General features: G+C 52.3%; 1 protein-coding gene across 4 annotated transcripts in view; it reads left to right on the plus strand.

Annotated features, from left to right (window-relative positions):
- The window catches only part of zbbx (zinc finger, B-box domain containing), a 177,556-nt gene that overhangs the window by 1,742 nt on the left and 159,478 nt on the right, over positions 1-16,336 (plus strand). For 2 of the 4 annotated variants that reach the window (XM_072474438.1, XM_072474441.1), the window contains exon 2: positions 14,426-14,567. In XM_072474438.1, the coding sequence (XP_072330539.1) occupies positions 14,500-14,567 (68 nt within the window). In that variant the 5' untranslated portion in view covers positions 14,426-14,499. Of the gene's footprint in view, positions 1-714; positions 1,166-4,380; positions 4,571-14,425; positions 14,568-16,336 lie in introns of those variants that run through there. The other 2 variants (XM_072474440.1, XM_072474439.1) reach the window with 2 other exon arrangements.

Below are 16,336 nucleotides of genomic sequence, written 5' to 3' on the forward strand. Positions count from 1 at the left end.
GATCCGGGGGTGGGTAGAGAGGGAGTGGAGATATGTCTTGGTGGGGGTTCTGGGACCGAGGGTTGGGTGGTCTTGTGGGGGAGGGGGGCTTTGGGGTAACCTGGAGAGGGGTAATGTCTGATTGATTGGAGTGAGAGGAGGTGGAAGATCTGAGGTTGGGGAAGATACCGAGGTGGATGGGGAAATTCCAGACTGGTAGTGGGAGAAGAGGGAGGAGAGTCTGGATGATGTGTGGGTGGGGAGCAGGAGGATGCTGGAGCGGAGAGGATGATGGAGCCTAGTTTAGTGTTTGTGGGGGTGTGGGGGGGGGGGGGGGGGGTGAGAGAGGAGAAGGGGAGTCCAGATGATGGTGGGAAAGGAGAATGAGAGGGAGAAAGTACAGACGGTTTTGGGAGGTTGGGAGGGTGTAGAATGTCCAGACGCTGACGGATGGGGCTGTGGGAGAGAGAAGAAGAGAGTCCAGATGAGTCCAGGGCTGGTAGGCCTGCCTGAGGAGGAGCAGGGGTAGATCCAAGGGATAGACGGGTAGGCCTAGGGATAGGATGGGAAGGTTGTTAGGTTCGATGAGGGTATGGCCGGGGATGTGGGGGAGGTACGTCCTGGGCTAAGGGGGCATGATAGGTTTTGGGAGGGGTGTGAGGTCTGGGGTGAGGATGGGTGGGTGTGGGTAGCTCCAGTGTTTGTGGGATGGTGTAGCTTCGGTTGAGGGAGTGTGAGTTAGTGGGGAAGTCTGACGAGGGAAGTGGAACGGGCTAGATCTGGGTGAGGAGGCGTTGAGGGTAGACTAGGTGAGGGGAGAAGGTCTAGTTGAACAGGCAGTCAGAGTGTAGGGTTGGCTGGGTCTGGGGGGACGGAATGGATGTTAAGCTGAGGAGGGGTGGAACGCAGGGTGTGGTGGTGATGATTAAAGGCTGAGTTTGACACCAAGCCCAGGCGTTTTGCAAAGCAATAGTTAAGAAGAAAGTTGAATTTTATAAAATAAATGGAGTATGGGACAGCAGGTACCAAGTGCAGCACAGTAAAATATTGGTGGTGCACAGGGTTGCCATCAACCTCATCATTGCACAAACAGTTGATCTGTGAGAGGTGGTTGGAATTTTTAATGGGGGTGCTCTGTGACAGGAGAGGACTGTTTAATACGGAGTAGTTTTGTCAAAATAGTTTGGTGAGAGTACTCCTTTGTGTTTTCAGCATGTTGATCCCATATTTTATAACTTCAGCTCAAGGTAGATAACGTAGATCTGCTGTTAATTTACCGCCTCCACTTCCTTGAGCTGGTGAATCAGTATTCCTCATTTGAAGAATCTTCAGAGGAAGCACTGATGGCAGACAGATGGTGGAAGTTTAATGTTATCCCCTGAGGTGTGGTTGGAGATGCAGGGCATATAATCAGGTTAGAGGGAGAAGGGTGGGGACCTTGTTGCCTGCCCATCTTTGTCCTGATTGAGTCTGGGACAGGAGATTCGCGGATAGCTGTCATACCCCAATGCCAGTTGAGGCCTTAAGTGGAAAGTTAATGTCCACTTCAGGCACTTATCCCGTAAGCATTGGTGGGCGGGGCAGTCACCATGCGGGAACCTGAAAAGTGAATCCTGTCAAGTTTGCTTGTTGGTTTCCAGGGGAGTCCCTTTCCGGAGGGAAGTTCCAGTAATATTGGCACCAGTTAGATCCAAATCTGAATGGGAAAACAAGTACCATAAGGATAATAAATAGAAGCAAAATACTGCAGATGCTGGAAATCTGAAATAAAAACAGAGAATGATGGAAAAACTCAGCAATCTGGCAGTATCTGTGAGAGAGAAACAGAGTTAACATTTCAAGTCCGTATGACTCACCTTCAGAGTCACACTGTTCAGGCCTGGGATTCCAGTAGAAAATGCCAGTCATACTGGTGATGGGGCCATTAGAACTGCCAGTCACACTGGTGATATTAGCAGTACTGGTCCAAATGTGGGATTTTTTCCAATTTTTCTGTTGGGTTTTATTTTTGTTGTGCTTCAAGTGAGCATCAACAGATGCAACAAACTGAAAGCACTCAGCCCCTTTCCAATGTGTATTTGTGTGGAGGAAGGGTGTCAATTACAAGGAGTCACGATTTCAAGGTGAGAGGGGGAAAGTTTAAGGGAGATGTGCGTGGAAAGTTTTTTACGCAGAGGGTGGTGGGTGCCTGGAACGCGTTGCCAGCGGAGGTGGTAGAGGCGGGCACGATAGCATCATTTCAGATGCATCTAGACAGATATATGAACGGGCGGGGAACAGAGGGAAGTAGATCCTTGGAAAAAAGAAGACAGGTTTAGATAAAGGATCTGGATCGGCGCAGGCTGGGAGGGCCGAAGGGCCTATTCCTGTGCTGTAATTTTCTTTGTTCTTTGTTCCTTGTAAGACTCTCAAGATGAATAAATCTGATTCTGCAGATTTGGAGGTTAAATCCTGACAAACGTGGAATAAAAGTTTGCGTAAAGGCTGCAAATTTTATTGGGAAAAAATGGCAACTGTACATAATTAAAATGCAGAATTAACCTTCGAAAAACAAAACGCCAGAATAAAGATTTCAGTAAAAGCTACACCAATTTTATTGCTGGAAAAAGGGAGCAAACCCAAGTAACTGCATACAATCATTACATTACACTGAGCGCCACGGTAGTACAGTGGTTAGCACTGTTGCTTCACTGCGCCAGCGACCCGGGTTCGATTCCCGGCTTGGGTCACTGTCTGTGCGGAGTCTGCTTGTTCTCCCCGTGCCTGTGTTGGTTTCCTCTGGGTGCTCCGGCTTTCTCCCACAGTCCTGAAAGACGTGCTGTTAGGTGAATTGAACATTCTGAATTCTCCCTCAGTGTACCCGAACAGGCGCCGGAATGTGGCGTCTAGGAGATTTTCGCAGTAACTTCATTGCAGTGTTAATGTAAGCCTACTTGTGACACTAATAAAGATTATATGCTGACTTGAGTTCAGGCAGATTTTGATTTTTAATTAAGATCCATGACCTTCTCTCTGGTGTAATTGTCCAGTCAGCGTAACCACTTTGACTGGACTCCTCACTCTACCTCTTTGTCTTTAATCGGTGGGTGAAACATGCTGTAGCTCGGGAGGGAAGAGGAAAAACACGAGCATCAACTCATTTAAATCATTAAAGTAACAACTGAGGTTACAGTTGAGATAGCAGAGACATCTATTGCAGCGAGCGATGAGGGGTGGGATTCTCCGTTTGGGAGACAGTTCTCCCGCCGGAGCTGAATTGCACTATCTTTACGAATTTGTGCATGGCAAGGAATGCGAGGGTTTCCCAGGGTATCGCGCCATCAGACTGCCATCCTGAGCGGGCGTCCTGATAGCGGAGTCCCCCGGCTGGCACTCCTCTCCCCGCACTGCAAATCGGCCTCAATCTCCGCACCGCAAATCGGGCCCGACCATCCCCTGCACCCCAAATCGGCCCCAGCCACCCCCCATCACATGGCAGTGCCCCCCCCCCCCCTCCCCCAGATTGCCTGGGTGCCTTACCTACCTGCAAGTACGGGGGTGACGACCCGCCCCCACCTCCCCCACGGACCCCTGTAGTAGGGGGAATCCCCCCAGGAACCTATATAATATATAGACCACCCCCAGGGACTCTCCACAGGGATCCCTGTAATAGGGGGACCCCACCCCAACAGGGACCCCTGTAATAGGGGGATACCCCACAAGGACCCCAGTAATGGGGCCCCGCCACAGAGACCCCCCCCGCCACAGAGACCCCCTTCCTAAAGGAATCCCCTCCCTCACACATGGACACCTCCCCAACACCCCCCCCCCCCCGCCCCCCCCAACACCCCAAAGGGCTGTTAGGAAGCTAGAGAGCAATCCGGACAGGGGCTGTGGGAAGAATTTTAGCTGTAATACCTATCTTGCTGCTCCATATGTCTATTCTTCAAAGGAGAGCAGCTGTGTCTGTTTCCCACAGATCCACTATCTGCAATCCATTCATGGCTTTCGAGTAGTGGTTTGTGATTGACAGGTCCTAAAAACTATCTGCAGCTTTGATCCATTCATATCCCTTCACGTTGTAGTGGCCTAAGTGGTGAAACCCCAATGTTTGGTGGATAGACTCGGATGGCCTCTACCATTGTGAACCTCGCAGTGGGACAAGGTGGCGACGGTTGCCCTCTTGCCCTCTTGGCCCACTGCGAGGTTCGCCATGTCGGCTACACGATCATAGAGACGACAAATGAACTTTGCCCACGTGATTCGCAGTCTAGGGGGTCGGAGAATCGCGGGAGGGCGGAGGATAGGGCACTGGGCCCGCTAAATCGATGCAAATGCTCCTGCTGGCTCCTGTGGCGTGGAACTTGTTCATGCCGCCAGTAAGGGGGGGGGGGGGGGGGTGGCGGGGGGATGGGGTTGGAGCACAACGCTGGGCGCTGATCCCGATTTTGCCCTCACGCCGGATTCTCTGTCCCAACGGGGAATGCATTCTGGGTGTCCCAGAGATTCCCTTCCGAGATGTTATAACAGATGGATATCTACAGTGAATGCAATCTAAGAAACAAAACAGCACCTGTGGAAGGTCACCTTTGAAAGTGCTCATCTTCCCTTGGTGAGAGCGGGAATTTTGCTGTGTGGTTGTATTTATTAAGCGTGGAGTTATGTGACCATACATGGCTCTGATCACATCTGACTCCCATAACAAATAGGCTGTCCTCAGGCCTGTAATGTTTGCCTATTGCTGCTCAGTGATCATCAAACTACCCTGCAATTGAACCTGTCGGGGAGAAAAAGGAACAGATCAGCAGCCTGTGTGCGAGATCTGTAAATGCCAACTGAAGATGCCGACTGTGAACCGGCAATGATTTTAACTGGAGCATTGAGAGAATCAGTGCATTGTAAAGTGCCTCTGTACATGTGCTTGCCTCCCCAACTGAAAACCAATGCAGGGTGGGCTACAATATGGATGATGGGGTTGTTGCTACAAAGGGGCATTGGTCCTAGGCTGCAATGTCTCCACACAAGGCTGCTGTGGTCTTTGTGGTGCAAGAAAAATATTAATCTTATATGATTCGGCAGTACTAAGATAGCTATGGCGTGTAACATCAGGGTTGCAGTTATATAAACACACGTATTACTCTGCATGAAGGTGGTGTTAATTGATCCTGGAGTCTGCAATTGAGCATCCATTTCTCCTCCAAGCTCTCCTTGAGGCCTATTCACAGGCCTCCTCCTCTGCTGCAGAGATGTTGCCTCCCGCACGGTCTCCTTCTCTGCTGATGCTGATCCTGCTACAATTTCCCCTTCCTCTGCTACTGTTGCTACTGTTCTCCCAGGATGATGTATATTGGCAAAAATGTGAGGGGGGTGGGGGGGTGGTGACAGTGGCGAGACCGGTGGAGCAGTCTGGAGTTCACCCATCCCCAACTCCAATTCTCTCCTCCCCACCCCACCCCCTCCCCCTCACTGCTCCCTCAGTGTCACTGCCGACAATGGACTTTTGATTGGCTGGCAGTTCTTGGGGTGGTCAGATTTTCACCTCCGGGATCTTTGATCCCAGAGAATTCTTGCCAGTGGTGAAGAGGCACTCCCACTGGAGGTGATTTGGGGCTTCTGTAATGGCTGTCCAGTCAGGAGGCAAGGCTCCTGCTGCATGGATTAAATTTGGCCCAGGATATACTCTTCTTGGGGCACATCAATATCCACCACCCAGACTGATGAGGAAGAACCTCAACTGTAAAGATGGCTCAATACGAAAAACACTGGCCAGAATGGGTCTACATCAAATGGTGAGGGAACCAAAAGAAGGAGTAACTTCGATGAACTCTGCCTTATCAACCTACCTGGGACAGATATATCTGTCTGTGATATTATTTGGAGGGGGGAACTACTCCACAATCTCTGTGAAGATGCTTATTTTCATAGTGAGTACACCTTCCATTGTATAAATTGATTTTGCTATACTACAGAGGTCACGCAGGTCCAGGTCCCCATGAGGTGTTGTAAGTTATTAGCAGCAGACTTGGATGCTACTTGAATCTGTAACTTCAGTTGACTTATCCCACCATCACCATTAATCTGGGAAACTAACCCTGGTCCAATAGAGAGCATAGAAGGAGCAGCACAGAAAATAAGATTAAAGTACCAACACTAAGAAATTGTCTTTGTTCCGATCACCAAAGTATGCACCCAGATGTTGTTGGTGAGAGAAAAACGTTTCGTTTTCTCTCCATCCAACTGAGAGTTGCAAGATTAGGTAAATAATGTGAGTAGGAAGTTTTATGAATATCTCCATCCTTAACAATAGTGTAGCCCAGCATGTTAATACAAGAGTTGAGAGACTAAAGTGTTTGCCAATACCTTTAACCAAAGTGCCGAGTGGATGATCAACTATTCCTCCTTTCGAGGTGCCCACCATCACAAAAGCAGGTTTCTAGTGAATTGAATTTAGTTCACATTTGGAAGAGTTTGTAGAATGTACTGGACACAGTAAATATCATGGGCCCTGATGACATGTCAGGACTGAAGTCCTGTGTACTGCCTCCCACATTCTACTAGATAAGCTAACAATGTAGTTATGACATAATAATAATCGTTATTGGTGTCACAAGTAGGCTTACATTAACACTGCAATGAAATTACTGTGACAATTCCCTAGTCGCCACACTACAGCGCCTGTCGGGTACACTGAGGGAGAATTTAGAATGTCCAATTCATCTAACAAGCATGTCATTCGGGACTTTTGTGGGTGGAAACCGGAGCAGCCGGAGGAAACCCATGCAGACACAGAGAACGTGCACTGTGGATGCAGTATGTATGATGTACCATTGCATCAATTTTACAAAGTTACTTTTACTATACACCTCCCTTCTTCTGTGACTGCTCTTCCCAAGAAGAATAAGGGGCGAAATTCTCCGTTATCGGCGGAAAGTCCGCCGATTGGCGCAAAAAACGGCGCAAATCCCACTTGCGTCACGTCATAAAAATGGGCCGATAGTCTCCGGCCCGAAATGGGCTAGCAGCGACGTGACGGGATCCGCGCTTGCGCAGTGGTTCACGCCGTGCAGCGTCATACGCGCTGCACGGCGTGACGGCTCATAAGGCCGCGCAGCTCCCCCCCACCCGACCGCAACACCCGACCGCAACACCCGACTGGATGGCTGGCCGTCGCTCAGCCCCGAGGTTCGAGTCACGCGATGTGGAGGCGCTCCTGGACGCGGTGGAGCAGAGGAGGGACGCCCTGTATCCCGGGCACGGCCGCAGAGTTGCTCCACGCCACAGCCGGCGTCTGTGGAGGGAAGTGGCAGAGGCCGTCACCGCTGTGGCCCTAACACCACGGACAGGCACCCAGTGCCACAAGAAGGTGAACGACCTCGTCAGAGCAGGCAGGGTGAGCCTCCCCCATATCCCCCCCTCCCCATATCCCCCCTCCCCCATATCCCCCATATCCCCCCCTCCCCCATATCCCCCCTCCCCCATATCCCCCCTCCCCCATATCCCCCCTCCCCCATATCCCCCCCTCCCCCATATCCCCCCCTCCCCCATATCCCCCCTCCCCCATACCCCCCCTCCCCATATCCCCCCTCCCCCATATCCCCCCTCCCCCATACCCCCCTCCCCCATATCCCCCCTCCCCTATATCCCCCCTCCCCCATATCCCCCCTCCCCCATATCCCCCCTCCCCCATATCCCCAAGTGAATCCAGCCCTAACCTTAACCTCTGCAATGCACGCGCAACCGATGGCGTGCATTCATATACGTGCCTAACACTGTTGCCTTTTACCCCTGCCACCACCCCCCCCCCCACAGGAGAAGCGCGCACACAACAATAGGGAGCATGTGAGGACTGGAGGAGGGCCCGCTGATGAGAGGCCACTGACCGTACACGAGGAAAGGGCCCTGGAACTGGCTGGCGGACCTGAGGACCGGGAGGTTGCTGATGCAGAGGTCGGGGCCCCACGAGCAAGTGAGCCACCAACAGCCCGTCCCCATATCCCCCCTCCCCTATATCCCCCTCCCCCGTATCACCTGATCACTGCCTGATGTCTAACCATGCATGCTTCATTGTGTATCGCAGGACCAAACGTCCAGGCACCCATCCCCGCAGATGCACACCGCCCGCAGGATGCCCCTCGGAGACCACAGGAGACGGAGAGACCCGCACCCTCCAGCATGCGACGCCCGCAGGATGCCCCTCGGAGACCACGGGAGATGGAGAGACCCGGACCCTCCAGCATGCGACGCCCGCAGGATGCCCCTCGCACACCACGGGAGACGGAGAGACCCGGACCCTCCAGCATGCGACGCCCGCAGGATGCCCCTCGGAGACCACGGGAGACGGAGAGACCCGGACCCTCCAGCATGCGACGCCCGCAGGATGCCCCTCGCACACCACGGGAGACGGAGAGACCTGGAGCAACAGGGAGACGACACCCCCGTCATGTGCGGGAGCGACCACCCAGCGATGAGGGGGGCAGCCACAGGCCCCCGTCACATCCGAGCCAGGACACCACTACCCAGGACACCACTATCCAGGACACCCCTACCCGGGACACCACTACCCAGGACACCCCTACCCGGGACACCACTACCCAGGACACCCCTACCCGGGACAGCACTACCCGGGACAGCACTCCCCGGGACAGCACTACCCAGGACACCCCTACCCGGGAAGACAAAATACCGGACAGTGACTCAGAGTGGATGGGTGGAGACGAACCCCCACCCCAAAGTGCCATGGACTCAGAGTGGGACGAAGAGCACGACACAACGCCACTGCTGTCACCAACACCCTCCACCCGCGTCCAGGAGCTGGGAGTGGTCCCGGTCATGCGTGCCACCCAGGCTGACACCGCACGGGTGGCGTCCGCGGTGGAGGCAATGGGTGCGATGGTGTCAGACATGGGGAACGGTTTGCGAGGCCTGGGGCCTTCCGTGCAGGCGGCGTCTGTGGCCCAGGAAATGGCTGCCCTCTCACAGGAGGCCATGAGCCAGTGCCAGCGCCAGATGGCAGAGGCGCTCAACGCCATAGCCCAGTCTCAGCAGGCCATGGCCCAGTCTCAGCAGGCCATGGCCCAGTCTCAGCAGGCCATAGCCCAGTCTCAGCAGGCCATAGCCCAGTCTCTGCAGGCCATGGCCCAGTCTCTGCAGGCCATGGCCCAGTCTCTGCAGGCCATGGCCCAGTCTCAGCAGGCCATCGCTGAGGGCATCGGCGCCAGTGGCCATGTGCGAGCCGGCGTCGCACTGTCACAGACAGGGTTCGACAACCCCCTGGGCTCCATGGCTGCAAACCTGCAGACCCCTGTCGATACCAGCACGGGCCTCCAGGACTGGCAGCGCCAGATGTCGGGGGCGCGTCGGATGGCCAGTCCGTTCGCATCCCCCACCCATGTAGAGGCCTGGGGGCCATCGGGCACCCCGAGGGAGGAGGAGGTGGTGTGGTCCGTCCCGGCTCCCTCTGTAGGGGAGGTCCCGGTACACCGCGACACCTCGGACTCCCCCCCTTCCGTCCCAGGTGCATCGGGTGGGCAACGGGCAGGACAGGCTGGCAGCTCGCCATCCCAGTCGCCCGGGCCGCAGCCTGGCCCATCTAGGCCAGGACGCCCCAGGAAACGGCCGCCAAAGGGATCCAGTGTCAGAGGGCAGGAATCACAGGAGTCCACCTCCAGTTCTGCTGTACCGTCTGGGGAACCACGTAGACGTAGTCAAAGGGCCCGTAAGGCCAAACAATTAGACACTGAGTAAGTTGGCACGGGTGCAGGGCACAGATGAGTTTTAGGGGCTAGGGCACGTACATGAACTCCTTTGGTTATTAAAGTCAATGTTACACCTACCGAAGCTGCCTTTGTGCTCTGTCCAAAGCGTGCGGGCGTGTCATGTACGTTGAGCGCAAGTGTGTGTGTGACGGGTGGTCTTACCTCACTCAGCCCCAGGTGAGTCTGCCCCCTTCCCCCTGGGCCGCCATCAACATCCCCCGGGCAGAGGACGGGACCGTGCGCTGCAGTGTCACAGCCGCATGCAGGGATGGTCCGGGTGGATGGTGGTACTGTGGCCATGGGTCAGACATAGTCCAACGATGAAGAGACAGGAGCTCATCGGAGGCGGGTTGTCATCATCCTCCATGGCCTGCGATAGACACGCGTCCACCCGCAACTGGGTGAGCCCGGCCCGTTGTGCCGCCGGTGGATCGGCAATTGGGGGGGGGGGTGGTGCGCATGCGGGTGGGGTGTGTGGGGTTGGGGAGGGGGGTGAGGGTGCTGGGTGGGTGGATGGGTGGGGGGTGTGGGGGGTCGGCTGTTGTCATGGTGTGCGGTCTGTGGCCATACTACCCGATTCCCACGCCCATCTAGTCAGTGAAGCGGGCGTCTATCAGTCTGTCCCCTGCCCGCTGGGCCAGCCGGTAACGGTGGACAGCCACCCGCCTGTGTCTACCCCGTCTGCCCTGACCATTGCCCCCATCCCCCTCATCTGGGGAGGACTGGGCCTCTTCCTGCTTCTCCTCCACTCCGCCCTCCTCTGCCTGCGGCACATCGCCCCTCTGCTGGGCTATGTTGTGCAGGACGCAACACACCACAATGATGCGGCCGACCCTATCTGACCGATACTGGAGGGCGCCCCCAGATAGGTCCAGGCACCTGAAACGCATCTTCAGCACGCCAAAGCACCTCTCGATCACTCCCCTTGTCGCTACATGGGCATCATTGTAGCGGTTCTCCGCCTCATTGCGTGGCCTCCGTATAGGCGTCATCAGCCACGATCGCAATGGGTAGCCCCTGTCGCCCAGCAACCAGCCCCTCAGCCGGGGATGGCGTCCCTCGTACATGCCGGGGATGGATGACCGCGACAACATGAATGAGTCGTGTACACTGCCTGGGTGACGGGCGCAGACGTGCAGGATCATCATGCGGTGGTTGCAGACCACCTGTACGTTCATTGAATAGGTCTCCTTCCTATTAGTGAACAAGGCCCTGTTCTCTGCAGGTGGCCGCACGGCGACGTGCATCCCATCGATCGCGCCCTGGACCATGGGGAACCCGGCAATGGCAGAGAAGCCCACGGCCAGGGCATCTTGGCTGGCACGGTCCACGGGGAAGCGGATGTAGCGGTGCGCCATGGCATAAAGGGCATCTGTCACTGCCCGGATGCACCGATGCATCGATGTCTGCGATATGCCGGACAGGTCCCCACTCGGTGCCTGGAATGACCCCGTTGCATAAAAGTTCAGGGCCACCGTAACCTTGACGGACACGGGGAGAGGGTGTCCCCCGCCAGTGCCACGCGGTGACAGGTGTGCCAGCAGGTGGCAGATGTGTGCCACGGTTTCCCGGCTCATCCGGAGTCTCCTCCTGCATTCCCGGTCCGTGAGGTCCTGGTATGACTGCCGGGGCCGGTACACAAGGGGCGCCCTCGGGTGCCTCCGTTGCCGTGGGGCCGCGACGTCCTCCTCCCCCTCCTCGTCCTGTCGGTCAGGTGTGCCTCCAGCCTGGGCGGCTGCCGCCTGCCCCTCTGCGGCAGCCTGCGCCGCCTCTCTGGCACGCTCCTCCTCCTCCTCCTCCTCATCCAGGGCAACATAGACATGAGCGGCTGCCACCACGGTGGCCAACATCGCTGGATGGTCTGAAAACATGACGGCCTGGTGGGGGGGAGGGGAACGACGACATGTCATCATTGCCCATATCCCCTCCTCCCCCCAGCCAGGTGGCATGGACCGCATGGGTCCAACTGTTGGAGGCTGGCACCTGGCCAGGTGGACCAACTCATTTGCCCTCCCATCACCCACCCCGGCACGGACCCCCTCCCCAACCTCCACCCCAGCACGGACCCCCCCCAACCCCCAACCTCCACCCCGGCACGGACCCCCCCCCCAACCTCCACCCCAGCACGGACCCCCTCCCCAACCTCCACCCCAGCACGGACCCCCCCCCCAACCCCCAACCTCCACCCCGGCACGGACCCCCCCCAACCTCCACTCCAGCACGGACCCCCCCCAACCCCCAACCTCCACCCCGGCACGGACCCCCCCCTCCCCCAACCTCCACCCCAGCACGGACCCCCTCCCGGCACTCCCCCGGAGCCCAGCCTACTCTAACCACCCCCCCCCCCCCCCGCCCCGCCGCACACACACACACACAAGCCGAGACACACCTCTCCTCACGCAATCAGTCTGCGGCCACGCCATTTCCTGCCCAGAGCCAACCCCCCAGGCCGTCACTCACCTCCTCGCTGGTCGGCGTGAGCCTGGAGCACCGGGTCACGCCGATGAAAAGGAGGTTTGATTCATGTCGACGTGAACGGTCATCACGTCGACGGGACTTCGGCCCATCCGGAAGGGAGAATATCGGCAGGCCGAAAATCGGCTGCCTTGCGCAGACCCGTGACATTCTCCGCGGCAGCGGCGCCATTAACGCCCCGCCGACTTTTCTCCCTTCGGAGACTTCGCCGGGGGCGGGGGCGGGATTCACGGCGGCCAACGGCCATTCTCCGACCCGGCGGGGGGTCGGAGAATGACGCCCAAGAACAGCAGGATCTGGAAGACCACCTGCCTGAGGTATAGATTACTTTATTATTGGTCAAGAATACCCTCGAGGGAGCACCATCACCATAAGAACTGTAGCATTTGGGAAACTTGGGCTACAGCTGCCTTCTATGGGTAACTGAGCAAGAAATGTGGCCTCACCAGCATCGACCTGATTCTGAGAACCAATAAAAGGAAGAATTTATTTTATAAAGAATAACCAATACTTGGGAAGCAAAATAATTGTTATTCTAAAGTAAGTTGGATGTTGTAAATGGGGGGTGGGGGAGCTGGGTGTGTGCTGCACGTTTTCTCTCTTTCGCACTTCTTGTTTTGATCCCAAGATATCTGGGATGCTGTTGCTTTATGGAATAAGGGAAACTTGGGAGCTTGTTGGAAGGCAGTAGTTAACAGAACAACAATTTCTTTGCGAGCTATAATTCATCTTAAAGTTCTGCAATTTAGGGTATAACTTTGAAACAAACCACTATGGATATCTTGCTGTTTTCCTGATTGAAAATTGACCCTTGATTGGAACTAAGATTTACATATTTGGTAGTGCTGTTGCGTGTGAATCAGAAGGTCATGGACTTAAGTACAATATGGCCTTTCTCATTCTTTCATGGGATGTGGGCGTTGCTAGCAGGGTCAGCATTGGGCATGTAAAATAGGTTACTGCCTACGTGTAGTACTGAGGGTGAGCTGTTTTGCTGGAGGTGCTGTCTTTTAGATGGGATGTTAAACCAAGACCCAGTCTGTTTATTCTAATGTCCAAGATGCTATCCAGAAGGGAAGGGAGTTCTCCAAGTATTATAGCCTACGTTTATCAATAAAATAAACTCGCACCATCAAAATTGATTAACTAATTATTTCCTAATTACTGTTTTTAGGACCTTTGCTGTGCACATATTGATCACCACATTTGTCAAAACTATATTAGTAACAACAGAAGTATTTGGTGATCAAATACAAGTTTTGTTTTTTTAGTTTTTATGCAAGTTTGTTTTTTCTATCAAATAGTTTTTCCACCAGCCTTTTTTCCTGTGAGCTATCAAATGGACTAAACTTAAAGTGCGGAAATGCTTCAATTATATTTCTACGAAACGACAATTTATTCAGTTAATGTATACCAAAGTAACACTTGGATTAAGCCCATTAATGTAGCATACAAATACTCATGTGTGCTGACTAGTGAAGATAATGCTTTGTCTATTTAACCTTCTCCAATCCCTTGTAGAATTTGAAGCATATTTATTAAATCTCCTCATTTTCTTTGTTCTAGTGAACAAATCCCAGTTTCTCTTCGCCCGGCATCATTTTACTAATCCTTCCTATGCCTTGCAAAGCTTTACCATCCTTCTTACAATTGAACATCCAAAGATGGAGATTATTCTTAGCCTCAATAATGTGTCCTCCAACTTTCAAATTTGTCAACCTGAACCCATAATCCTCTGCTCTTTAATACAAGTCTGCCTCTCTGCTATTAATATAGTGAATGTTGGATTCATACATTGTACATTTTATGTTGTGGTGGCCTTTAGTCTTGATATTATAGAATGACATTTGCTGGAAATATTGATCTCTACACTGGTAACTCCAATGGCTAAGAAATACCCTAAACGATAAAAAAAAATAATTAACCCATCATTGTCAATACAGTTTTATTTGCAATCTACTTCTATAAATTCTCATTAATCTCTGTAACAGCTGTCACTGCCTTGGGTGGATAAATTTGCAAACGGTCTGGTTGAGATCAAGGTTAATCTGAGAAATTGAAGATACAAACCTACTTGATCATTTAGAAAATTAGTGTATACCACAGTGCTGATGTTGCATTTAGCTCGCACTTGTATCGATGTATTTCATCATGCTGAGTGTGATTTGATTATTATCCAGTGATTTAACTTATTTTTACATTTTACTGATGTAATAGATTAATCCTTTGTTTTTCAGAAATCTCTGTTCTTGCACTTGTTGGATGTAACAGCTGACATCTATTGACTTTGAATTGTCACAATCACTGAACCATGAATCCCAATGATTTTGTTGTGATCCCAGGCAACAAACCTGCCACGTCTGTTAAGTTAAAAGCAAGGTAAGTGAAACAAAAGTATCTCGGGCAAACATAAACATGATTGCTATTGTCATTTTATAATAGATATGAAGATATGAAGTTGATAGTTTATGGGAGGATAAAACTTTGAAACAACAGAGTCTGATTTTCCCTTGTATTTTTAACAATGATCATAGTGCTTGCTGACTTCTCCATTTTAAATCACATATTGAACAAAATGAATTTAATACAAGGACAGTGCCTCAAAATTAGAACCTCAGGACCGAGGCTGTGCCATATTTTGGATCGTGACAGTTTTTGGAGACAGGGTAGGGCGATGGTTGGCTTCAAGCTCAAGTGTATTACAACATGTCAGCTGCTATGTGCTTTACTGTCCCTTATGAATCTTGTTTGGCCCTAGATTCTGGCTATTTCCCACCTTGTTGCTTTTCATTCTAAAGGCCATGAAAGGCGATGGGCGGTTAGAGATTCTGTTTGCTCATCAGTAATAGAAGGAACTACCACACAATACCTTTGTTCACCAATGACACTGGCTCATTAATGGTGATACTGGCACCATGTGGTGACTAAGGTTCTGGTTGGGTTGGGCCACGCTGGATCGGATGGGGTCAAGGGTTTCTTTGACCGCTCGGAGCACACAATACTGCATGGAAATCTTCATTTTGCATTTCATTCTACAACTGGCCAGAGGGCACATTTAGAATGTTGTCTTCTACTGTGCGTTTGTGGTTAAGTAATTAACTAAAAGTAGCAGATAATACAAATTGTTGGGAGGTGATTGCTTAAATTATTACATTTTTATTTATGCACTTGTCTCCATGGGGTATCCTTACACGTCTCGCTGAAGAAAATGTCAGGTTTTCAGGCATCACCGGTTTTGGGATAGCCAAATTTGAGGTACTGTACCTATAGTTTAATTTCTGAACCTGGTACTATTGCAAACCTAACTTATGTGGTGATTTCAATCTGTGGTGGTAATTAAGCCTGGTGTAAATCCTTGATTGGGAGCAAATTTTTAAAAGTGGCATTCAGAGATGATTTACTCCAAACTCTTCCCCGTGATATCTCAAAAACCTAAATCAAATCACCCTTTAACCTTCTAAATTTTGGGAAATACAACACTGGTTTGTTTATTCTCTCCTGGTAGCTTAACACTTGGGAGTCCAGGCCAGTATCATTCAAGTAAATTTATGGTAAGGTGTAGTGGGCAGAATTGCACACAGCACTCTAGATGTGGTCTACCGAATGGGACCGGTTTAGCTTAGTTGGCTAGACAGCTGGTTTGTGACGCAGAGCGAGGTCAGCAGCGCGGGTTCAATTCCCGCACCGGCTGAGGTTCTCCATGAAGACCCCACCTTCTCAATCTTGCCCCTCGCCTGTATGTGGTTAAACCACCATCAGTCAGCTCTCCCCCTCAAAGGGGAATGCAGTCTATGGTCATTTGGGACTATGGACCTTTACCTTACTCCAAGCTAAGGGGCTGGTTTAGCACAGTGGACTAAACAGCTGGCTTGTAATGCAGGCCAGCAGCGCGTGTTCAATTCCTGTACCGGCCTCTCTGAACAGGTGCCGGAATGTGGCGACGAGGGGCTTTTCACAGTAACTTCATTGAAGCGTGACAATAAACAATTATTATTATTAATTATTATTACATCATGGTAAAGAATCACAATTTTTTACTTTTATTGCAAATCCGATGAAAGTTTGCAATGTTGGATTTTCCAGCAAATAGTATAAAATATTTTTGTGTGTAATCCACCTCAGGCATCTACCCAAACTTTCAATGTTTT

Source organism: Scyliorhinus torazame, chromosome 14 (assembly GCF_047496885.1).
Source record: "Scyliorhinus torazame isolate Kashiwa2021f chromosome 14, sScyTor2.1, whole genome shotgun sequence".
NCBI lineage: Eukaryota > Metazoa > Chordata > Chondrichthyes > Carcharhiniformes > Scyliorhinidae > Scyliorhinus > Scyliorhinus torazame.